At 42.8% G+C, this 24,516-nt stretch overlaps 3 protein-coding genes across 5 annotated transcripts; 1 reads left to right on the top strand and 2 right to left on the bottom strand.

Annotated features, from left to right (window-relative positions):
- Positions 1-234: 234 nt before the first annotated feature.
- Positions 235-12,168, top strand: LOC123877129 (mitochondrial pyruvate carrier 2-like). Of its 2 annotated transcripts, XR_006798500.1 has the most exons (4): positions 235-522; positions 608-648; positions 4,966-5,581; positions 12,118-12,168. XR_006798500.1 is itself a non-coding variant. In XM_045923637.1 (3 exons), exons 1-3 carry the CDS (start codon positions 438-440, stop codon positions 2,506-2,508), a joined length of 351 nt encoding a protein of 116 aa, XP_045779593.1. In that variant the 5' UTR covers positions 244-437; the 3' UTR covers positions 2,509-3,834. The 2 variants fall into 2 exon arrangements, 1 of the variants encoding a protein (XP_045779593.1); XM_045923637.1 differs by lacking the exons at positions 4,966-5,581; positions 12,118-12,168 and adding an exon at positions 2,284-3,834 and having other exon boundaries at positions 244-522.
- On the bottom strand, positions 5,938-12,089 carry LOC123877126. The gene is made up of 2 exons (XM_045923631.1): positions 8,851-12,089; positions 5,938-8,325 (listed from the first exon to the last, which is right to left on the bottom strand). The coding sequence occupies exons 1-2, from the start codon at positions 11,744-11,746 to the stop codon at positions 6,518-6,520; spliced, it is 4,704 nt and encodes a 1,567-aa protein (XP_045779587.1). The 5' UTR covers positions 11,747-12,089; the 3' UTR covers positions 5,938-6,517.
- Positions 12,169-15,829: 3,661 nt separating the features above from the next.
- On the bottom strand, positions 15,830-23,446 carry LOC123877127 (septin-interacting protein 1). 2 transcript variants are annotated; one of them, XM_045923632.1, is made up of 12 exons: positions 22,957-23,446; positions 22,288-22,431; positions 21,643-21,839; positions 21,162-21,281; positions 20,896-21,065; positions 20,577-20,763; positions 19,948-20,151; positions 19,441-19,658; positions 19,043-19,239; positions 18,551-18,772; positions 18,014-18,177; positions 15,830-16,829 (listed from the first exon to the last, which is right to left on the bottom strand). In XM_045923632.1, the coding sequence occupies exons 1-12, from the start codon at positions 23,060-23,062 to the stop codon at positions 16,440-16,442; spliced, it is 2,319 nt and encodes a 772-aa protein (XP_045779588.1). In that variant the 5' UTR covers positions 23,063-23,446; the 3' UTR covers positions 15,830-16,439. The 2 variants fall into 2 exon arrangements, with proteins under 2 accessions (XP_045779588.1, XP_045779589.1); XM_045923633.1 differs by having other exon boundaries at positions 20,577-20,760.
- Positions 23,447-24,516: the final 1,070 nt, after the last annotated feature.

Raw genomic sequence — 24,516 nt, 5'->3', positions numbered from 1 at the left:
GGGTTTTTTTCGTTAGGGGTGGCTGGGTTTTGTGTTTTACTGGTGTTTTTGGTGGTGGGACTGACTGGGAAGCGCTCTAAAGAAGTGCCGTGCGTGTGTCGGCGAGCGCCGGCACAAACGAGGTCCATACTTATATTATAGTTTCCCTAACTTGTAAATAACTACAAACCTGACATTGGCTAATCTATGTAAAGCCAGACGAGAAGAAAAAAAAGAGTACTTTCTGACAATTGACATGAAGTGACATTGACATTTGACAGGAGTGAGTGGAGTACTACCCATGTCTTTCAGAGAATTTTTTAAATAATTTTATCATTATTAATTTCATTTCAAGTCAAGGTCTCTTCTCGGCCGACTCGAGTGCTCATGTAACCCAGCGCTCTTTAATAATAATAAATAATATTACAATAATTTGTCAGCAAATTTACTGAGGAATCATGTCGAAAGCATACCGAGCGATAGTGGCCGTGGCCGACAGGTTCGTGCCGTCGAAGCTGCGTCCTCTGTGGGAGCACGATGCGGGTGAGTGCTGGGGCTGCTGAACAGTGTACTGACTACTGGCTAGTGGCGTAGTTGCCCTTAGATGTTAACACGAGTGTGTTTCCAGGTCCCAAAACGATCTTCTTCTGGGCGCCAGCTTTTAAATGGGTATGTATTACGTATGATCTAAAATACACAAGGTCAATTAGTTTCGGGGTCACCCGTCACAAAAAAATGCAATTAATTATTCAACTTTTAACTTAGTAGGTTCTTTAAGATTCGTGCAAGAACTCATTGATTTTCTGGAATTAAAAGTCACCCCTAATTTATACCAAATTTCGTCAAAATAGATTAAACAGATGGCGCCGTGAAAAGCAAGCAAACATACACATTCTTGCATATTTGTAATGTTTATATGTATTTAAAGAATACAATGCGTTTCTGGTCAATTAAACTCAAGCAGTAGGTTCTCAATACCTCATGCTGTAGCAGCCATAGGTACCTACATAATGCTTGAACATTTGTGCAAGGATTGACATCACATTTACTTTGGTTTGTGAGTTTGTTCAATCGCCTGAAGTGTGAAAACCATAATCTTGGCATAATATTCATTATTTCAGATAACCAATATCACTATAGTAATAACTGCATGTATGTAATGGATCCTTAAGGCTAGGGTTGACAGGGTTGGGTTGTGAGCGCAGCTCACCTGCAGGTGGATAGGCATGGGGAGGGGCTCACCCTCCCGTAGCCTGTGCTATCTTACTGAAGCAGTATATCTAAAGTGCACAGTTGCAATAAAACAATACATTTATTACCATTTTTTGAAATGTACCTTAGTGCAAGCGGTTCTTAGATAATTTCTTGTTGGAATCCACATCTGAAACTTATAACATGATTGCCTCACAGTAGTGTTGACTTGTTTTTGACACCCTCATTCAGAAAACCAGTCTCAGTTGTTTTGTTTGTTGTGACTATATCTTTTATTATTAGTAGTCCTCGTCGTGCTCCAGTGCCTCGCCCCAGCTGTGTGCACAAGGAACTAAGTAAATAATTAACATTAGTGATGAAAGAAGAATCATTGCCATGGATTTGTATGTTACATGTGTGTAACTGATAACATGTACCATTGTTGATGTCAAGCAAACTGACAACATAATACAGATGCACCCTAATAATTACTTGATAACAATATAAGTGATGCATCATCTAACTTTATGTTCCCATGTTCATGAAAGTCACGGATCACACATTTTGGGACGTCCATCAATCAGTGGCATGTGTGGGTACATTTGTGGGAGCGCCTGTGGAGCATGGTCACCTGGTTCTAGTCATTCCATATACAGCTGTAGGTCGCGACAGTTGACACGCAGAGTGACGGTCAGTGGTGTCTGCCACGCAGATGCCGTCAAATGAAAAGATGTTCACTGTTGTCTTGCAGAAGTTTTTTTACGTAGGAGCATATAACGCAGGTGGTGCTACACAAGGCCGCGCCCACGCTTTCTAGCGACGTGAACACGCTCTGAGCTCACACGGCGCGCCGCTGTCACTCGGTGTTGAACGTTCCGTGCCGGTCGTGATAACGGCAATGTTTCACTCAGGGTATACAATGCTGTATGCTACACGCCACTGCCGCTGCGGTAATCGAGTGGGCAGTCAATCGGATTTGTTGTTTTCGGTCGTCAAACGAGCGAAAATGAAAATCGAGAGTATAGTTTTGCACAAACACAAGGTTGACGTTGGTCGCCGCCACCTTGCAGCTCGGTTACCGCGGCAGCTGTAGGACGCGCGTGTTGTCGGCAGGGACTAGTGGTCGCGGGGCTGGGCGACCTGAGCCGGCCGGTGGAGGCGCTGTCCATCCCGCAGTGCGCGTCGCTGGCCGCCACGGGGCTGGTGTGGTCGCGCTACTCGCTCGTCATCATCCCCAAGAACTACAGCCTGTTCGCCGTCAACGTGTTCGTGGCCGTCACCAACCTGTACCAGATGGGGCGCGCCTACCGCTACCAGCAGGCGCTCAAGCGGCAGTAGCGCGCCGCCGTCCGCGCACCGACGGCACATGGCATCGCGAATACGACCACGATCTTGAACATCTACATCGCAACGAGGACAAACTACACTGCCTGGCTTACATCGCGGGAATCGATCTCTTGCAGGCGCGGGTTCGTCAGACCGCGAGCTCTGTACTAAACCACCGTCTTGTACCGAGTGGAGGATTTGTCACCTCTCACGGGTTCAGGATTCAGTTCGCGATCACCACCAACTCATTTTCATCGGTCGACCCTCGACGCATGCGGGGCAGTGCGGATGGCATGCCATACGGAGCAATGAAACTTAACGTTTTGTCTAAATTCACTTGTGCTAAAGCAGAATTGGTATGATGTCAAAGTTCGGTGCTAGGGGTGCCGTCGCGCGTCGCGCGTGAGGGGCGGGGGTTGAAGTGGAGCGCGGCCGCGGTGGAGGGAAGAGGATCTCTACTTGCCCTATATCCATCTGTAGATGGTAGCGGAGTAGAGAATGTTGCAAGGCTCCTGCCGAGACAATATGTGCATGAATTACCATTCTCATAAACTTTAACCCTCCACTCTTTCGGCAATGCAATTTTAATCTAGTTTGTAACGGTGGGGCTAGCATATAGGTCACCTATAAAAGCCCCTTAAAATATCAGATTTAAAAAAACCCTCCACTCCGCCTCGCTCTGCTTTTCCGGAAGCCTTCTGCGACACTGCTCTCGATCGAGTGACGCGATTAGTGTTGCGAATAGATATAAAATGTAAACGGTAATACAAGTAGTTAACGTATTTATTTATTCATTTTTTTAACAGGGTTTTAATGGTTTAACGTTTAAGTATTAGAGATGCAAAATAGAATTACAGTATTTGTTATCTCATCCCGAGAGTTAATGCCATAAAATGTCTCACTCTTGGTACTGAGTTAGTGATGTGTTGTCAAAGACACACAGACAGTCGTTTAGGCACTTAGGGGCGTATTTATTGTAACACAGCTCTCGAAGAGATGACAAAGATCCGTGTTAACTGTGATAGAGGATACGTGATAAGTCCTGTTGAACTATGTACCTACTCGGTGGCGTGTATCTCCGGCTGCCAAAATGTAGCGCTTTGGACAAACACTGTAAGTTCATAGTTATTAAGTATACTTTGCAAACATGTAGTTCAGGTACTATTGTCTTCCTAGATGTTAGATTATCATCACACGTAGCGGTAGGTGGTAACCTGCAGGTAGTATGGCGGCCGGCGGTCGCGGTATATTACAGTTGTTATACACAAGAGAACATGTTGACTATTTTTGTAACGACCTTTTTCAATTAGATACGTAAATATATTGTTATACTAGTAACGTTTCTTTCCTTTCTGTTCACCCTGTCGCTTCACCGGTGTTTGCCATTCTCATTAACTGCATCAGCTGCCGTGTCGTGGTGTCGGTAACGCGTGTCAGACGCGCACGGCGGTCGCCTTGTGTCGTGGTGTCGGTAACGCGTATCTGACGCGTACGGCGGGCGCCTTGTGTGGTGGTGTCGGTAACGCGTATCCGACGCGCACGGCGGGCGCCTTGTGTCGAGGTGGCGGTAACGCGCATCGGGCTGGCATGTCGCGTCGCGTCGAGCGCTCTGCATGGTGAAGGCGCAGGTGAAGGTATGCGATCTAATGTTTTATCGACACGATATGCACAACGCTGTGGCCTGCGAGATCTGGGTTTGAAAAATATGCACATATTTAACATTCTTTGCAAGCTAGTTATTTTGATTACTTGACTGCTAAAATATTGTTTAAAACTTATTATTCCGTTATCCTTAGGCTGGTCGCACATGTGTGAGGTCGCGCCGCACGCGCTTTATTGTTGGTGTTCAGATTTAAAATCAAAATTTATTTATTTCACGTAGGAGTAGGACCACTAATGTCTGTTACGCAGTAGATAGATACATGTGTGGCTTTGCCACCGGAAATTCTACTGAGAAGAATCTGTAAGAAACTCAACAGTTGCTCTTTTCAAATCACAAAAAGTGACTAACTTCGATGAATCACACACTTAGAAGAAGTATTAGTAATTTTGCAACTGAAAGCTCAGCCGGTTGCGTCCACGCTACTTTGTCACTAAACGATTCATCAGTTGTATACACCTATTAGTCTCGATTTAAAAGTGAGTTTTCAATGTTTTTTGTGTGATGAAACTCACAACCGCCACGCGACGTCGGCGACGCGACACAATGAACTGTCTAGCGACGCGATTCGTAAGACTCAAAACAATTCAATTCGCTACACATCGTAGTCGCTGTGCGCGGATTCCGCGTTGGGAACTCGCATCGCGGTCATGAATGCAGTTTGTAGGTCGCTGAAAACTACTGAAACGCGTCGCGTGCTGACACATGGGCGTCCAGCTTTTACACTTGGAAACAAGTCTTTCTGGGTGCGTGGGTTTTGTGTAGCAGCACTCGCTTGTATGACTGTACGGGGGTCGGTGCGTGCGCAGGCGCTGGTGGCGGCGTCGCTGGAGCAGTACCGGCGGCCGCTGGGCTCGGTGTCGGCCGCGCAGTCGGCCACGCTGGCCGCCACGGGGCTGATCTGGACGCGCTACTGCCTCGTCATCCGCCCCGTCAACTACTCGCTGTCCATCTGCAACTTCTCGCTGGGCGTGGCCAACGCCGTGCAGTGCTTCCGCGCCGTGCGCTACCAGCGCGCCGCGCGCCTCGCCGCCGCGTAGCCGTCCAAGCCGCCGCGTAGGGTTAGGCCCTGATTCTCTATGGCAGTCAAATCGTAACCAAGTACGCACGATGTTCAGTATTTATGTTTCTTTACAATCAGTAATAATGTCACTGGTTGGGCGAAGTGGGTTGCGACCGAGTTTGATGCTTACAGACACTCTGCTGATGGCTAGTGCCACGGCTTGACACCTCGCACTAACTTCACATAGCTAGTGCAACATGATGCCACGGAGTCGTTGTATGCCAGCTAGTAGGAATCGCAAAACCGCATCTGTTAGCAGTTGAATGAGGGTAATTGGGTATTTTAATGCCAAAGAGAATGGGGCCTAGATTTTAAGCTGAACGTACCTAACAAAAGATGAGTCTAGTAACTAGTTTGACACTGTTTAAGCGGGATAAGATCGAGTTTTGCTCGTTTTTATGGAAGAGTTTGTGAGTAACAACTAACAAAAAAACACCGATACGTGTGTTCAACTTGATGGTTTAATTGTCACTAAATGAGTAGCAGATACAAAAGTACCTACATAGAATTATATTTAGACATTCCGCCCGCCAAAGGACGCAGTCCTTTCACAATACAACACTAAATATAATATATCAATAACTCAGTAAACAACTTGAAACAAGAAGTAAGTATCTATGTGGACTGTATCAATGGTTTTTAAGGTAAGTAATATGGTAAGTACTAGATACCTATAAATTTTTACAATTTTCATTAGATTTAAGCTTTCTACAGTATTTAGTTAAACAAACACTTTAAACTTAAGTATAAGTACCTACCTACACACATTGTTAGTTAGAAGTATACATAATTACACTGTATTAAGCAAATAATCAATTAGGCCATAATATAGTTTGTAAGTAGTACCTAAGTGATCATTTTACCTTCAAGATTATTTAGATATCAAATAGGCTTAAAGTTTAGTTCATAAGTACTCAAATGTATGTGATTCAGCTCTTAAGCATAATTGATACCTAGTATTTAGAGTAAATTAATTTAGCATAAGTTTTTAATCCTAAGAATTATAACACAGTGAAATAACCTTTATAGCCTTGTTTGGCAACAAGTTTGACTGATCACCATACCAATTATGTAAAAATCATGGTTGAATAACTGAAGTTTATACAGAATTAATAATTAATTAGTGTTAAGTTTTATAAGAAACATTGGTGTGCTGATCAAAGTTAGTCGAAGACAGTACTCATATGCTTAGCCTATGATTGCATCAATAATGTACAAAGTTATATAGTCTAGTTATAGAATCAATTCTTATAATGTAAAATAATCTCTGTTAAATATGTTTTTTAATAATAAAGAAGTTAAGAATCACCGTCTTGTTTAGTTATTCTACAAATTCTGTTGACAGGTCTTTTATAAACACCATTTTTACATTTAACTGTAACTACACGAGTAATATTGTCTGGCCCAACATGTTTTTGTATTATTCTACCTAGTAACCACTTGCAAGGTGGCATGTGATCCTCCTTTAAAATAACTATGTCATCGATTTCTGGATCAGGAGTTTTTGTATTCCATTTGTATCTGAGATTGAGATTGACAAGATATTCCTTATACCATCTGTTCCAGAAATCAGCAACCATCTTTTGTGTTAGTCTCCATCTGTCTATATTTGATATTTTACATTGAGTATAATTTTCATCAGGTATATTTATCAGAGGTTCACCTATCAGAAAGTGGCCAGGTGTCAGCGGGAGGGGATCCTCTGGGTCATCACTTAACAAAGTTATGGGTCGTGAATTTAAACAGGCTTCTACTTGTGCTAATACAGTAGAAAGTTCTTCATACGTTAGTGTAGTGTCTCCTATTACTTTTAAAAGATGAGTTTTTGTGCTACGCACCCCCGCTTCCCAAAGTCCGCCAAAATTTTTTGCATACGGGGGATTGAAATGCCATGTAGTACGCTCTTGGGCTAACAACTCTGCTATCTCCCTTGGAAAAGTCGATTTAGCGTTATTGAACATTTCCTTGAGCTGTCTGCTAGCTCCCACCAGATTCGTCCCGTTGTCACTATGGAGATCCTGGCAATGACCTTTTCTGGCTGTAAAACGACGGAATGCCTGGAGGAAACCTTGTGTAGTCATATCTGTGACTGCTTCCAGGTGTATTGCTCGGGTAACGAAACAGACAAACAGACATATATACCCTTTATATGATTTCGAGCCTCTGCCTGGTGAAAATCTGATATTAATTGGCCCGGCATAGTCTACACCAGCTGACTTAAATGGTTTGCTGGGTTTTAATCTTGCTTCTGGTAACTGGCCCATTAATGGTGTGACGTTCCTTTTCGAATGTCTGATGCAGGTAACACACTCTCGGTAGGTTTTTTTTGCTTGAACCTTCGCACGTAGGATCCAGTATTTTGATCTCAAATAACTCATTATTAATTGAGGACCTCCATGCATAGTTCTCTGATGTGCATCTACAATTATCAACCTGCTAAGATGGCTCTTAGCTGGCAAAATTATAAGATGCCGTACATCATAATCCACTTGAGATTTTTGGATACGGCCACCAACTCTTAAAATTCCATTTTGATCCAAAATGGGACAAAGCTTGCGCAGCTGACTCCTCTTAGGCACGTACCCTTGAGATGTTAATTGCTTTATTTCTTCATTAAATGCAATAGCTTGAACTTGTTTGATACAATTATTTAAAGTCTCATTCATTTCCTTCGGTGTAACAACTGTACTAAAAGTTTTACGTTTATCTTTAGGTAATTTTAAATTTAGAAATCTTCTGCAGTATGACATTATCCTCAACATTCTTGATAGAGATGAATATTTATTCCAAATTAGATCTTCCTCAGTATGTGATAAAGCAATTAACAAACTCACCTTCTCCTCTTCATGTGTATCTTCAATTTCAGAAATGTTTCTGTTTGTATCCAGTGTAAGTAGCCAAGTTGGCCCGTTCCACCATAACTCATGACTCGACAAATCCATAGCATTGTATCCTCGTGAGGCGCAATCAGCTGGGTTGGTGTCTGTACTGACATGACCCCACTGTTCATAGTCTAGTATGTTTAATATATCTGAAACTCTGTTACTAACAAATGTATTCCATCTACTCGGACCAGCTTTCAACCAAGCTAGAACTATCATTGAATCTGACCATGCGTATAAGTTTTCTTTCGGTATCTTCATTACTTGAGATGTCTCTGAGATAAGTTTAGTTGCCAGCACTGCTCCACAAAGTTCAAGTCTTGGTATTGAAACTTCCTTCTCTATGGGAGCCACTTTTGTCTTCGCTGTCACTAAAGTTGTGTAGACTTGATCTTCATTAATGACTCGAACGTATATAGCTGCTCCATATGCAACTTTAGAAGCATCAGCGAAGGCATGTAGTTCAATTTTGGCTTTATGAACGTAGTGCAGCCATCTCGGTACAGAAATATTTTTGATATTATTTAGTTTTTCTCGATACTGCAACCATTCTGCTAACAATTCTCCAGTAATAAGTTCATCCCATTGTAGCCCTGTTTTCCACAACTTCTGTATCAAGATCTTTGCTAAAACTACAACTGGAGCCAACCAACCAAGCGGGTCGTAGAGCTTAGCTACTTCAGAAAGAATTTGTCTTTTGGTTACAGGTTGTGTAATGTCTGGTAAATTCAATGTGTACTCAAATGTATCTGTTGTTCTATTCCAACTCACTCCCAATATCTTGACTAGACTGTTGTTAGCCTTGATTGTGATCAAATCATCATCTCTTTTATTTTGTCCAATGTAGCTTAGTAGTGTGTCATCATTGCTGCACCATTTCTGTAGTTGGAATCCACCCAAAGTCATTAATTTATTCATTTCTTCATAAATTTGGAAAACTTCTTCAACACTATCACAGCCGGTCAGTAGGTCGTCCATATAATAATCTCGTTTAGTAATCTCAGCTGCGATAGGAAACTTTGTTTTTTCATCCTCAGCTAACCTTTGTAGAGTTTTTACTGCCAGATATGGCGCGCATGCAGTTCCAAATGTTAATCTCAATAGTCTAAAATGGGTTACAGGTTTATCAGGTGAGCATCTCCACAGCAATCTCTGAAAGTTTGTGTCTTCCTCAGCTACACGTATCATTCGATACATTTTGACAATGTCTGCAGCAAGACATACCTTATGTGTCCTCCATCTCATTAGTATGTGTCGCAAGTCCTGTTGCAGCTTAGGTCCCACAAGTAGGCAGTCATTCAGAGAGACACCATTGATGCCGTCCTTACACGAGGCATCATAAACCACCCGTACCTTAGACGTAGTCTTGTCTTCTCTCAAGACAGCGTGGTGAGGAAGGTAAACAGCCTTAGGATTACCTACCTCCTTAGCGTCAACTTCTGTCATATGATTTAAATTTATGTACTCATCCATCACCTTTGTATATTCTTCTTTAAGTTTCTCATTCTTCTTTAACTTTCTTTCTAAAATCTCTAATCTCTTACTTGCTATTTCTCTTGAATTTCCATATTGACACTCTGGCTCTTCATTTTTAAATGGCAATTTCACAATGTATCTTCCGTCTTCATCTCTAACGGTTGTGGAATTGTAGTATTCTTCACATCTTTCTTCTTCCTTTGATAGGTTCTTCACTATACTATTTGGCTCATTTTCCATCTCCCAAAATTGTTTTAGTATCTCATCCTCCTTGACATTGATATGTAAACTTGTAATGTTTCTCCTCGCTGAAGTTGATTCCCGTGACATCTTCCCTGATAGTACCCAGCCAAGAATTGTTTTCTGAGCTAATAAGTTTTCTTGCGGGTGTTTTAAGATGCCATCTAGCAATATATCACTATATACTTCAGCTCCAAGAAGAATATCTATTCTTCCTGGTGTTGTGTATCCTGGGTCTGCTAACTCTAGATTCTCTAAGTCTGACCACTCAGGAGCGCTAAGGTTAGTAGTGGGTAACAGTGTTGTTAGTGAACGCAATACATATGCATTTACACGGACTGAAGCTCTGGGATTGTGGCGTGATTCCACGATGAGTGAAACCATGTGTTTGATTCTCATTTGCCCTTCTCCCACACCTGACACCCAACCACTCACTGGTTTACGCGTTAAATTAAGAAACTGTACAGTTGATTCAGATATGAAACTCGCTTGTGAACCTTGATCTAGCAAAACTCTCACTACTCGCTTACAACCATTTTTAGTTCTAACAAATACATTCGCAGTCGCTAATAATACATTGTTTGGTATATGCTTACTAGAAAAGTTACTCACTATATGTGAGTCGTTTAAGTTTGACAAAGCATTAGTCTTACCTTTTTGCACCTCGCTCATAGTACCTGTCGAAGTTGTTTCATCTTCTTTTGAATTCTCATCCTTCTGCTCTTTATCTTCTTTCTCGAAATGGATCAGCGAGTGGTGCCGTTTAAAGCACCGTCTACAGTTTGCTGTACTTTTGCACCTAGAGACAGAATGAGAGGAAGAAAGGCAGTTGAAACATAAACGACTCTTCTGTACAAAGTCCTGCCTCTCCTTGGTTGGCATTTCACAAAATCTCTTGCACTTAAAAATGTAGTGATCATTTATGTTACAGAATGCACACTTCACTTCACTTTTTACACCTTCTTTGTCAAGACTAGTATGGAACGCTTTTGGTTTCGCAGGAGGTGTAAACCGTTTCGCTGCCTTGCTGCTTTCTATCATCTCCAAAGACCGGAACCTCGCCTCCAAGAAGTCCTTTAATTGCAACCAGGTTGGTAATTGGTCGTCCTCTTTGCTGAGATTTTGCTCCCATTGCTTGACACTTTCTGTGTCTAACTTTGAAACAACTAAATAGTTTATGAAAAGATCCCAGCTCTCAGTCATTACTCCTGTGTTTTCTAGGGCTTTGATGCACATTGAAGTTGTGTCGACTAGGTTCTTGATGGCAGATGCAGACTCCATACTTATTGGTTTTTGTCCGAAAAGGATTTTAAGAATTGCATTACAATTATATCTTTTGTTATTATATCTTTTAACCAATTGACTCCATGCTTCTTGGTAGTTTGCGTCAGTTGTAGGTAAATTGCGCAACATTAACTCAGGTTCTCCTTTAAGGTTACTTTTCAGGTAGTGTAGTTTTTGTACAGGTGAAAGTCTTTTATTTTCGTGTATTAAAGAGCAGAATAAGTCGTAAAAGGTTTGCCACTCCTCGTACTTTCCATTAAAAATAGGTAATTGAATTACAGGTAACTTCACTTCGTTAATAGATTTTTCAGTAGTTGGCGGTAAGGTCTGCGTTGTATTTGTCTCCAAAATATACGATTGCAAGGTTTCCTTCAGAGTTGTTTTATATTGCAAATACAAATCTTCAAACAGTTCATACGTGTTGTCCTTTAGATAACTTACGGTTACAGTTTTGTCCAGGCCGCTCGCTTTGTAAATGATCTCCTTGTGACCTTCCGTGAACTCTTTCCATAATTGCTCTAAAATCTCTAGGCGTGACTCAAGATAAGCTCTCCTCAGCCTGTCTTTTGGTGATTTTCGAAAGTTTTTGTCCGAGCGTCTCAAGTTTTCTAATAACTCATTTTGGAATGCGACTAACTCTTCCATTGTGCTTTAAACTCGTGATAACAAAACTCAACTCAATCTCTGTTCTCTAGAAAACTCACTCGCGTATTCTTTTTTGGAAGAATTTTGACATGTGCTCAATTGCGTTCGGTTTCACGGAACACGCGGCCGGCGAACTTCATATTAAAAAAAAACTGCCAGCGAGTCACGTAGGCACTGTGCGCCGCGGTTCTGGAATCCGGTCGATTGGACCATATGTTTAAGCGGGATAAGATCGAGTTTTGCTCGTTTTTATGGAAGAGTTTGTGAGTAACAACTAACAAAAAAACACCGATACGTGTGTTCAACTTGATGGTTTAATTGTCACTAAATGAGTAGCAGATACAAAAGTACCTACATAGAATTATATTTAGACAGACACTAAGCACACGTCGCATTGTATTCCGTGCGATGCGCGTCGCTCGATGTGTGGCAACTGGCAACTGGCAACTGGCAACTGGCAACTCGAATCGTGCGAGCGATCTGAGATCTGCTGGCTTTAGACTTTATTCTAAACTAAACTTGAAAAATGTATACTGACTGCAGACATCTAGAAATAAAGACATCCAGACACAAAAGGACTTTATAGATATAATTTTTCTGTCTTCTTTAATTAATCTATTGCCATACATGTATTGTCACAAAAACACGCACGTTTTAAACTAAAGTTTACAGCATTTACACTTGTACTTATATCATGAAATTATGTACTTAAATATATTCTATACATTAATCTTCAATAAGTAGGTACCTAAATATAAAATGAGATCATATAATATCGAATGTGCTTCCTCCACTAAGTAATTATACTGATTGTACTCATGCCGTGGAAGAGGTAGGTAATAATTAAAGTTTAAGGACGTGTTAATTTTATATTATAGTCTATATACCAATTGTCATCGATAAGTGTTATTGTTAAATCTTATATGTGCCAAATTAAACTTATTTTCCTAATTAAGTAATTACTTAAGCAAATGCAAGTTATTAACTACCTACTCTTTTTAATTAGGTAATAAAAACATGAAGTTATTAATTTTTCTACTTATTTACTATTAATAGTTATGTAGGGAAGGTTAGAATTGTTTATCTAGTGTCAACATTGTGGAGGTCATGCAGAGGTCACTGCTCACGTCGTCAGCGACACGCATCATGCGTGTATAGGGTTTCGTACCCGAGGTTATCAACGGGACCTTATTACTAAGTCTCCGCTGTCCGTCCATCTATCTGTCTGTCAGCGGGCTGTATCTCGTGAACTAGAGACCTGCAAAGTGGCCGCTATAACAATAAATAATAGAAAACCAAGGTGGCGAATTTCAAAACGGCCGCCATGCAAATTATTAATATGATACACATTGTTATACCTACCTAGGTACAATTGTATGGAACCCTTCGTGTGCGAAACATCTCAGCCTGTCGTGCTGGTGTTGATGATCTCGGGATGTCCAGACTCCAGAATATGTACGAGTAGGTCTCGTCCACTCGTGGTCTGGCATGCGGCTCACACTACCTGGTACAGCCGCTGTGAGGCCAACGTCGACTACTTGCGTTTCGGAACGTAGGTACGTACGTACCTGACGCCGTACGCGATCTGTTAGATTTGATTCCATAGCTCTTTGGCAAAGTTTGAGAGTTGGTCAGGGACCTAGTCCGAACGCCATAAAATGTGAGAGTTGGTGGAACGCGCATGCCCATGAACTTTCGGTCCAGAAGCAACGGAAAGTCGTCCTTCAATTGTTGTTACACTGCAGTGACCTAAATCTGGGCATTTTTTATGCGCCTTGCATAAGATGTATACTGTATAGGCCCGGATCCACCTAAGCGGAGAGGACTGCAGCTGATGTGCTCAGTCGACCAATCAGATTCGTAATAGATGAGGCGAATTTGTCACAATGGATAGGTACCGGGTTCGATTAGGTAGGTATGTTGGCGAGCGTGAAAAGAAACTATAATATTATTTGGCCGAGGTTCACACATTCAGCTCTAGCGCCGGTCACTTCTATCCTTCCCCTTGTGTTTTGTCACAAGCTTGCATTTGGTCCATCGACGAGGCGAGTCGAGGTCAGTCGGCACGTGTCCGATACACAAGTAGGTAGGTAATCAACTTGTCCTCGAATGATGCTCTAAAAGCCTTAATACCTACTTGTTCAGTGTAGGTACACACGAGTTATCTCATTGAGTTATCTGTCATTTTGTTTTCCATATTTGCTTAACATTACAAAGTGGCATTATGTTTTTACGATTAGGTACTTTAGTTAGGACGAATGACTACCTGCTCCCTACTCGACGTACGTAGGCCTATATGAGTTACCGAACTGCAGTACTTAAACTTACAGTATTCTCAACTGTTTCATGGTTTACAATAATTATAATATTAATTTCAATACATTTTTCTCTAAACCTCTCGGTTAGCTAACGTCAGGCAAATGAGATACATATACCTACCTATTGCAAACAATGGAGAATTTATAGTTGGTTACTAATGTCTCAGAATACATAATAGTGGCTACTCGTGTGATAGTGCTATTGTCGTTCCACACTGCACCTCACTTCCTGTTCGTGATATCTTAATGAAGTACTTACTATACAATCGTTCAGTATATTGTGCGAGCATAATGAAAAGTCGTGAAGGAAAATACTGTAATAAATACAAAACCTACGTATCTTATGTTTAATTTTATTCGCATTGTATACACTGAGTAAAGTAGGGAGGTATAAACTAGTCGGATAGGTAGCTACCTAGTTATCGACTGTAAAATGAACGGACGGACAGTACCTACCTACATATTTTAGAAATAGGTAATACTTTGGATAAGATATGCATAGGTAAGTGTATAGCAACCATATCATAATGAAAACTTTAGTGCATGTCACATACCTGCATAAAAGCCATCATACGTATCGCGCCACTACCGAGCACAGGTGTCGAGGGTGGACACGGACAGATATGATTTGAACGCTACGGTTTTCTATGGGTTGTTAAATTATAGAGATGAATAAAATATATATTGTGTTAGGTATTTATATCACATTTATTTGATAATAAAATATCTTAATTATAATAAAAGCATCTTTATTATTATATTTTAAATTACTAAACATCCTCAAAAAGTCACTTTTAAGTGTCCCGTACAAATATTTGGCTCGTTTATTTCATAGTAGGTATGAGTTTGCGCAATTTGTATTACTTAATCTATTTGTACTTAAATGGCCTCTTTCAATGACATACTTTTGCATAGAATAGTAAATGTTGGTGAGATTATTTTAATTAATATCATCATCGTGATCAGCTCCTCGCGGCAGAGCCGGCTCTCCCTCAGACAGAGAAGGCCGAGGCGTCAGGCCCGCAGGCTGCAACGCTGGCTCAGTGCGGATCGGCAGATTTCACACGCCGTTAAAAATATTATGAAGACCTAAGTAAACTAACAAAAACTAGTTGGACAGAACTATTTTTTACTAGCTGACGCCCGCGACTTCGTCCGCGTGGATTTAGGTTTTTCGAAATCCCGTGGGAACTCTTTGGTTTTCCGGGATAAAAAGTAGCCTATGTGCTAATCCAGGATATTATCTATCTCCATTCCGAATTTCAGCCAAATCCGTCCAGTAGTTTTTGCGTGAAGGAGTAACAAACATACACACACACACACACACATATATTGGCGTCACTCAGAAAAGCAGGTATTATTTAAATCTTTTTATCGAATTATTGGAATGTCCTCTCCAAAACCAACACAAAAAAAACACAAGTTTAATGTGTAAGGTTATTCGAGAGTTTTAATCTAAACAAACTAATGCCAAAATAAATAATTTAATTAGAGCGTGATTGCTATCACAACATCTAATTATTCAGTTCACAATCCAAATACCGAAAATATGCGATATCGCTCCGAATCTCGGAAGGAGACTCAACTAAAACCTTCGAAACACCCGTATTTATGCAAGTTCAATCTTGTTGGCCTCCTAGCAACAGATTGTATGACATCGAATGAGCGAAATATCGATTTTATCAAACTACCTGCATTAGATAAATTAATAATTTTATATTATTTTTGACAACTCAAATCAATTTTTAAAAATAACCTTACACATACATACAAACTTTCGCCTTTATAATATTAGTGTGATCACTTGTAGCAGCTGCAGGTTGTGCAGGGAGCAGATGTTGTGGTTGGTGTCACGCTCGGGGCCGGTCCGACCCCGATTAATATTAAAATATATAAATTATTGCAATACTATTAATTTCCGAACGTCTCTTCGCATCTCTAGGCAAAAGTGTCTTTGCAAGTGTCATGGCCGTCCGCGATTTGTTTCGCGAAAGTATTGTCATGATATAAGTTGTGGGACACTAAGAAAGTTTGTTACATGGATTCTGAATATCAATTGTGAAGCATCCCTAAGAAGTCGCCGTGCTCCAGGCTTTAATGAACGACAAATAGTTGGAGCTGCTGCTCGTAAGCCCAGCTCACACTTATATTTACACAATATCTCGCATTTTACTGGCGCTACCGAGACAACGAGCTGGGTTACTTGGAAGAAGCTTCGTGATTCCACGTTGAGGCGAGTGCCCCTAGCCTACAGCCGTAACTCAGCTCGAGGTGTGGTGTGGTGTTGAAACACAGGTCGATCGATCGACTGCCAATACTTCCATGCCCTAGGAGGCCTAGGCTCTTCCGCCGCGACGCCGGCACGAGGTCGGCGCTCACTCCGCCACCAGAGCGAGCAGCCTCTCCATGGGCACGGGCGCGAAGCTGCGGCCGCCGTCCTCGGAGTACATGATGACGTTGCGGATGACGTAGCACTGCAGCGCGCCCACGGCGTACAGCGGCCGGCCCTCGCGCGCCTTGCCCGGCACCGGCACGAACGTGATGCCGCGCTCGGCGCAGCGCGCCTCCAGCAGCTCCGAGAAGCTCTTGTGCTGCGACGCCGGCACGAGGTCGGCGGCGGCGGAGGGCGCGGGCGCGGCGGCGAGGCGCGGCGCGGGCGGCGGCTCCGCGCACTGCAGGTCGGAGCTGCGGTTGAGCATGTCCAGCGCCTTGCGGAACATGTCGCGCACCGCGGCCTCCTTGAGGATCTCTTCGGGGAACATTTTCTGAAATTATACACATCGTTGAATTCGCCGGCAGAAGTTTCGACTCGATTGTGACTGATCTTCGATAAAAGTATTTTATTTTATTGGTTAGCCAATAATGAATACAAATAAAATAGAAAATACAATGCATATTACACAAGTAATATTATAACACAGAGGGTATAGACCTAAGTTTTAGAAAAGGCATTCCAAGCCAGTGCTGGATGCATTTGACCATTCAATAGTTCTTGTTAAAGTTTAATAGAATAAATTAAAGAAATTTATTTCTACAAAAAGGTGCATTCAGATCTGTGTCGGTGACTCCTGTACGCAGTCCGAAACTGTTGCGGCACTAAGCGAGATAGCCTTTGAGAAGCAAGGATAGGTTATAAAAATTATCATAAAATGTCTGTCCGAAAACTTTTTCGCATTTCCTCATCATATCAGAAACGCGTCCAATCTGGCGAATCTCAATTTGCGAAGTCTGGTACAAAATGTATGAGCAAAGTGCTTTTTAGCGCGCGCCAGAAAATTTTCTGACAGATAATTTCTATAATAATTCTATACATAATAATAATATGGGACCGATCTAGCAGCATGATACATAAACAAATCTTTGAAACCGGGGCGGCAGGCGCAGGATGCGTCTGCGCATGGTTATCCTGCTCTTATCACTCGTAGTCCGCAAAACGAACGAGATTATATATCAGCCTTTACTTATCCATTGTCGGATACACCTCCTCATACATTCGCACGCCATCCTTCCCGGAGTCGGACGAGTCTCTTAGATTTCCCGCAAGCAACTATTGTGCTCCTGATATTGGCGAACATTTTCTACCGGCTGTTAACTGTTATTGGTGTCTCTACTGACCTTGTACTGACTGACTCTACTGTTTTATTTAACTTCGACTGACTGATATATCATAGCGAAGACTAAACAGCTGGAAATAAAATATAAAATTTTGTCCGAAGGTAACTTTTAAGACGTAAGCGGTCACTAAGAATATTTGGAAATTCCATTTCCTATGGGATAAAATCCGTGCTTTTTAAGTTGCATCTGAAAATTGATATTTGGGTTCTTGATTAAAATTTGCAAAATAGGTGTTTTATCAATGTTGGTAATTTCACCCCAAAGGAGTTTAAGATATCGCGCGGGCGCGGATCGGCTAGGGAGTAATATTATAATGTAGCGGGGCCGCGGTTACCTTGAAGTCGGTGTAGGAGGCCAGCACGGAGGCGTGCGGCGGCGCCGTGTTGAGCCACGCCGCCAGCGCGCTGAGCCAGCGCGGCAGCAGCGCGCGCGCCGCGATGGCGGCGATGGTGGGCGCGCCCACCAGCTCCACCCACTCCACGCACCACAGCCACGCCGCTGTAACACGCGCTCACTCACACCTCTGCACCCGCCGCGCCCGCAACCAGGTGCAGACCCATCACATTTTAGAGGAAGTCGATTCGTATCCTTAATTACATCGAACACATAAGGATGAAATTCCGGTCAATAGTTCAGTTCCGTCTTGGAAATAATGAAATACGTCAGAAATAGCAACGAGGCAGTAACAGAGTCGCTGTTATTTGTCCAGCGACCGACCACTGTGTTTCACTTAGTTTCGCTCATGGGTTCCGAGATTAGGGTACTACCGTACGGAGCAGGGGCCTAGACAGAAGTAAACGATTGCAAGTGCTACAGTAATTAGGAGATGACTTCCCGTGAAACATCACAATTTAAAAGTAGCACAACTCACAGTTCTGCTTGGCGTGCAGCAGCTCGATGGGCGCGGCGTGCAGGCAGTGCTCCAGCTTGGGCGCCACGTGGTGGTGCAGCAGCGGCGTGAGCGCGGGCCCCCAGGCGCCGCGCCACGCCGCCAGCAGCGGCTTGGCGCTCTGGTCGGCGGGGTGCCACGCCGCCAGCGCCGCCGCCAGCCGCGCGCGGATGAGCGGGTACACCTCGCGCGACAGCGTCTCCCCTGCGACACGCCACGAGCTCGGTCAATGGATGCTTCCTGCGCGATCTGCGCTAGTGTGTCGAGCTGTTCAAACTTTACTGTAATGCTATCGTTTCGATCGAAATCACGAGCTCGAGTCCAACGTTCGTGATTTTGATCAAAACTATACAAGTTTCAATCAATCAATCAATTTATTGCTTTGGGTTATAGTATACATCTAAGCTTATAAAAAAGTTTGACAGTTTTAAGCCTTATTTTGCTTGGAAACGATTGTAAAAGAGTCGTGCTCACCGGCCAGCGGGTGCCAGGGCAGCACCCAGGCGTGCAGCGGCTGCGGGTCGCGCGTGGGGTCCCACGCCTTGACGCCGGCCAGCACGCGCGGCACCACGTGGCGCGCCACGGCCGCGCGCGCCACCCACTCGGGGCACGCGTCGCGCCACGCCTCCACCACGCCCAGCATGAGCTCCGGCGCGCGCGGGTTCCACTCCCTGCCACATTACACAAATGTTCACAAACGAGAGTTCACAATGTAATTTCTGTAATCACAATGTAATCACACATGCACAAAAGACGACAAGTCAGACCACCGGTACATGATTGACCCGCAGTGTCCAAGGTCGCCGCCGCTCGGGGAGCGAGACGGTGTGGTGTCGTAAACTGTGTGGTGTACAAACAGTAAAGGAACTCACTCAGCCGCCGCGGCGAAGCGCGGCACGAAGTGCTGCCACAGCAGCGCGTTGTATGCCTCCTCGTCCAGCAGCGCGCGCCACTTGCGGAAGGCGGGCGCGGGCAGCGCGGGCGCCGTCAGCGGGTTCCAGCCCGCCGTGAGCGCGCTGAGCAGCGGGCTGACGATGCTGCCGCCGACGGTGCCCAGCCCGAACATGCCGTACTCCAGCGGGAACGTCTCCTGCACCACACCCGCACAATCACGAACTCCCTTTTCAGAACTTGGATTATGCAGTGTGTATTTAACTGGGACAGTATGGGGTAATCCAAAACTATAGGAGGTACAGGTAAACTGTCTCAGGAAACTTCAGTTCTTTTTTTGTGAAAACAATTTTGGCATAGTCAATTTTTTGGTCAAGCGTAAGTTGTCTATAAAAATTGGTTGCACTCCTCCAGGTCGCGCTCCAGCACCACGATCTCGTCCTCGGCCTGCTGCAGCTCGCGCGCGTTCTGGATGATGTCAATAATACCTTCAGTTCGGCGAGCACCTCGTGCACGGTCTCCAGCGACACGTCGGGGCGCGTGAGCTCCTGCACGCGCGCCAGGATGGCCTGCACCTTGCCGATCACCTCGTCCTCGCCGCGCAGCTTGAGGTTGCACTCCTCCAGGTCGCGCTCCAGCACCACGATCTCGTCCTCGGCCTGCTGCAGCTCGCGCGCGTTCTGGATGATGTCCTACCGGCCGACACACGGACATTCAGCACTAGTTCGTAATCGACCAAACCTCTTACATTCGTATTTCAAACATAAAAACGCAAGGGACGACAAACTTAATCTGCTATTAGCTATCAAAACAGGCAAATCCGTACAGTACAGAGCGCAGCGTGCGATATGCACCGCCGGCCCGCCCACTGGTAAACATGCAAAATAAGCTAACTGAAGAGAACTTTTTCTGCATTTTGAGCCGAGGACAAATGGCAAGTAATACTCACCTCCACCGCACAAAGCACTCAGAGCACATGTCTCCCCCCAGGGCGGGGCATATCGCACGCTGCACCTTGTACTATACAGATATGCCGGTTTCGGCGGATCGTAGCAAATTAAGCTTTTTACTCTTATGGAGTGAAGACAAAGTCGTATGTTTGTGTGTGGACACTCACCCGCTCGCAGCAGTCCACGGCTAGGTGCAGGTTGTGCGCGAGCGCGGGCGCGGCGAAGCGCGTGCAGGCGCGGCGCGGCTCGTGCTCGTAGCGCGGCGCCGCGGCGCGCAGCGCGTGGTAGCCGCTCAGCACGCGCCGCGCGCGCCCCGTCATGTCGATCACGGGCGTGCTGCATGCTGCCGCACTGCAAGTGACATAACCTTACTGAGGGAAAGATCACAAATACACAATCCAAATTGACGTACAGACATACATGCATTTGTAGGTTGGCAATGAGCATGTTCATGGAAGAGTGCAGTGTGGAACTAGATTGCAGTACCTGGTGACAGTGTGCATGGTGGGCTTGCCCTCCTGTATGACGTCCGCCGCGTCCTTGTAGAAGTAGCGGCCCTTGTGTGACTTTTTCCAGTTATACGTTTTTTCTTTGGTGCCTTTCTCCTCTTCTTCCTTCTCCTTCAGGCGACGCTCCTCCTCCTGCTTGGCTTTTTGCTACAATCAATTTATTTACACTGTTATTTCACTCTTAGTTTACCTTCAATTAATTTCATTTATCTATATGTATAGTCAACATAATAAGTGACTCACGGCAGCTTTCTCGGGCCCATAAGCCCCGATGGCCCCTCTGCCCTTCCGCACGGTGGCCTCCACCGGCGCCGAGATGCCCTGCAGGTCCTTGCCCAGACCTTTGCCCGGCTGGTAGCCCATCTACAATGAAACACTACTATTATAATACATGAAGATTTAAAAATTCAAGGATTTCATCACAAAATAAGAGTAGATACTAGAAATGGACAGCAGAAGGAAACATCCAAATGTAGAAACCATCTACTCTCTAGTCAGTGTCTTACTAGAACATAAGAACTTTTGTCATGTACAATAATGTCAAATTATAGTAATTATTGTAAATGCCCTGGAGATACTTTTGATTGTTGTCGCCGACAGAAGATAAGGTTGTTTGGGTAAAGGTTTGTGTATAAACAACTGTTGGAACCCACAATTTGGTAAATAGTAAAGGATTTAAGAACATGCTTGGAGGAAGAGGGAGAGTGTAGCGTGGTGCGGCGACCTGCAGCAGCAGCTTGGCGCCGATGCCCTTAGTGTGTCTCTCCCACGTGCCCACGCTGCCCCCGAGCGGCGCGCTGCGCATGCCCTGCCCCGCGCGTCGAATGCCCGCCGTCTCGCTCTCGTCGGGAGCCGACACTTCTTCGTCTGAACTGTCCACGAACTTCGCCTTTGATGAGGACGCGTCTGACTTTTCCACTTCTAGAAAAAACAATCAAACATAACCATAAATAAATATACCTATAATAAGTCAAAATTCCCTCAACATGAATTTTTACCAAATTAACATGAAACAATATGGAAGCAATCAGTTTGCAGGAAACAACTTAATAACTTAATAAACGAAAATTGAGCTTAAATAATAATTCATCAATCAACCAAGAGGTACATAGACTTACAAAGTTTGTACTTGTATGGCTTACTCGTATTTATATTTTATGTGTTACTAGATAATGCCCATCACTTCATCCGCATTCTGCATTGATTTAAGTTTTATAAAACCCTGTGGAAACTTTCCAGAATAAAAGTAGCTGTGCACAATTTTGTCCAAATCAAATAAGGCCATTAGAAGGTTACAAATAGAATAAGAGACCAGATACTTTTACATTGTAATGAAGCCTGAACTCTAGACTTTACGAATGTATTTGACCTTGTTTGTCCTCCTTGTTCTTGCCGGCCTGCTGCACGCCGCCCGCCACAAAGCCGATGGGCGCTGAGAAGTCCTTGGGCTTGCGCGTCCTGCGCCGGATGTTGTCTTCATTGTCTTCGTCATCGCTGTCCTTTGCCCACACACCTACACACACAGTTGTTACTTTGAAAACCAACATTAATACCTACATTTTTATCTTTTTTTTTTTGTGCACATTATACTTACAAAAACTAATTTACAAACTGAGACAAAATATTTCCAGTGCAAAAGGAAAAGTGAATCAATTCCACACAGAGGGCAGCCTCCGCCAGCAACAGCTACTTGTTAGTCAAATAAACTGATAGTTTAATGCTTGCCACATAATAGTATCTACTTCTGAAATCACTGCAACCTGACTACAATGAAAATATGAATGAACATTGTTTAAATACTCTTTAAATACTATAAATAATGTAGTTTGTTAGTAAATATTGGATATTTCAGATAGATCTACATTACAGATTATTGAAAACCAATATTTGTCATGTAAGTTGTCTAGTTTCACCAGGTCTTCTATTGAAAATGTTATATTGTATAAAGCTGAATACTGCTGCTATTGTCTTAGCAGACTGGGTCGTTATGTTTTATATGATTTGCGGCTGACAGACAAACGAAGGAGAGTCAACGTACCGTATATTTGGTGCTCCTTCTTGGCGCGTCGGTTCCTGTTGGGGTTGAACTCATTGTCCAGGTCGTGGTCGGTGATCTCGAAGCGGATAACCTCGTCGTCGGACATGGTTACATCACATTTAACTCTGGTTTTGACTGCAGATTCTTATAGTAACACGATATTTACGTATTAGATGGATAATTGATAATTATTCAATTGGTAAATACTACATTACTACCTACTCTACTATTGTCTACTATCACCGGTCTACTCATAGAGGTATAATTATGGTCTAGGTACTATTTCCACAATTTTGACATTTGACAACTATCATTTGACATTTGTTTGCTAAGCAAAAGCAAAAATCAATCAAAAGTTATCGATATCTATACGTATACGCCATTCGTGCTCCATTCGATATAAATCCAATATTTTAAATGCACCCTATACAACAGAGTACGATGGTGTACGAGGAGTTATGATAATCTGTAAAATTTTTACAAGGCCTTAAAGGAGTCACATCCAGGGCTGTAAAATAAATTTAAAAAAAATACTTTTTTTTTCTCTCGTCTGGCTTTCTGGCTTTACAAAGACTAGCCAATGTCAAGTTTGTAGTTATTTGGGTCATTCTACCGAAACGCTATATTTGTGTTCGCTTAAAATAATATATCGTAGCTCCGTAAATTTGAACTAATTTTAAAACCTAATTATTAAATTTCATGACCTTCTTCAACATATTAAATAACTATTTTTATAATTAAATATTAAATTTTACTTTATTTCAGTGGTACAGTACGTGATTACTCACGTCCTGTAGAATGTTCGCGACCTAGGATATAATATTGACGTGTCTCTAAAAAATATTTAGAAAGACTCTACATATATGGCAAATTAATTATTGTGTAAAGTATATGACAAAGAAAGCACCAATAAAAATAATAAAAAATCTCACTTATTATTTTAAAAGTTATTTATCATTCTACAATGTTCGTGAAAAATAATCACACCTGTAGAAAAAAATTGCGGAAATTCTAAAATTTGTATTTTTCAAGTTGGAACATTAGTTTATAAGCTCTAGCAACTCTATGATTTGCCTTGTTATGACTAGTGTAGGCCATATTTCCGCGAGTGATAGCATTTCAGAGAATCATTAAGTTTTATAGGCGTTCTACACCAGTGTCAAAGTTGAAGTCTCATTTCTGTACTCAATAAAAAAAAGTAAGTAAACAATTTAAAAATATGATTTGCTTAGGGCCTTATTAATAAGTTGATTAATTAATATAATCGAGTGAATCTTGTTTTCATAACATAAAATTTTGCACCGAAAACATATTTTTAAGTTAAAACGCCACTTCTGTAGAATTCACTTCTGTTGATATAGCTTTCTCCAGAAGTGAGATATTTCTACAGAAATGATAATTTACATATTATTCTAATATATTTTATCTTCTGTGTACAAATACAAATTTATAATTATTATAATTTAACTAATACAGAATGCTGTTTTTTATTATGAACTGGTTTTAGATATTGTACTGCTAGCTTTATTATTATTATTTTCGACAGAAGTGACTTGTTTT

This window comes from Maniola jurtina, chromosome 22 (assembly GCF_905333055.1).
Source record: "Maniola jurtina chromosome 22, ilManJurt1.1, whole genome shotgun sequence".
In the NCBI taxonomy this organism is placed as follows: Eukaryota; Metazoa; Arthropoda; class Insecta; order Lepidoptera; family Nymphalidae; genus Maniola; species Maniola jurtina.
The sequence above is the reverse complement of the archived record's forward strand: the minus strand, read 5'-3'. Positions and strand labels throughout refer to the sequence as shown.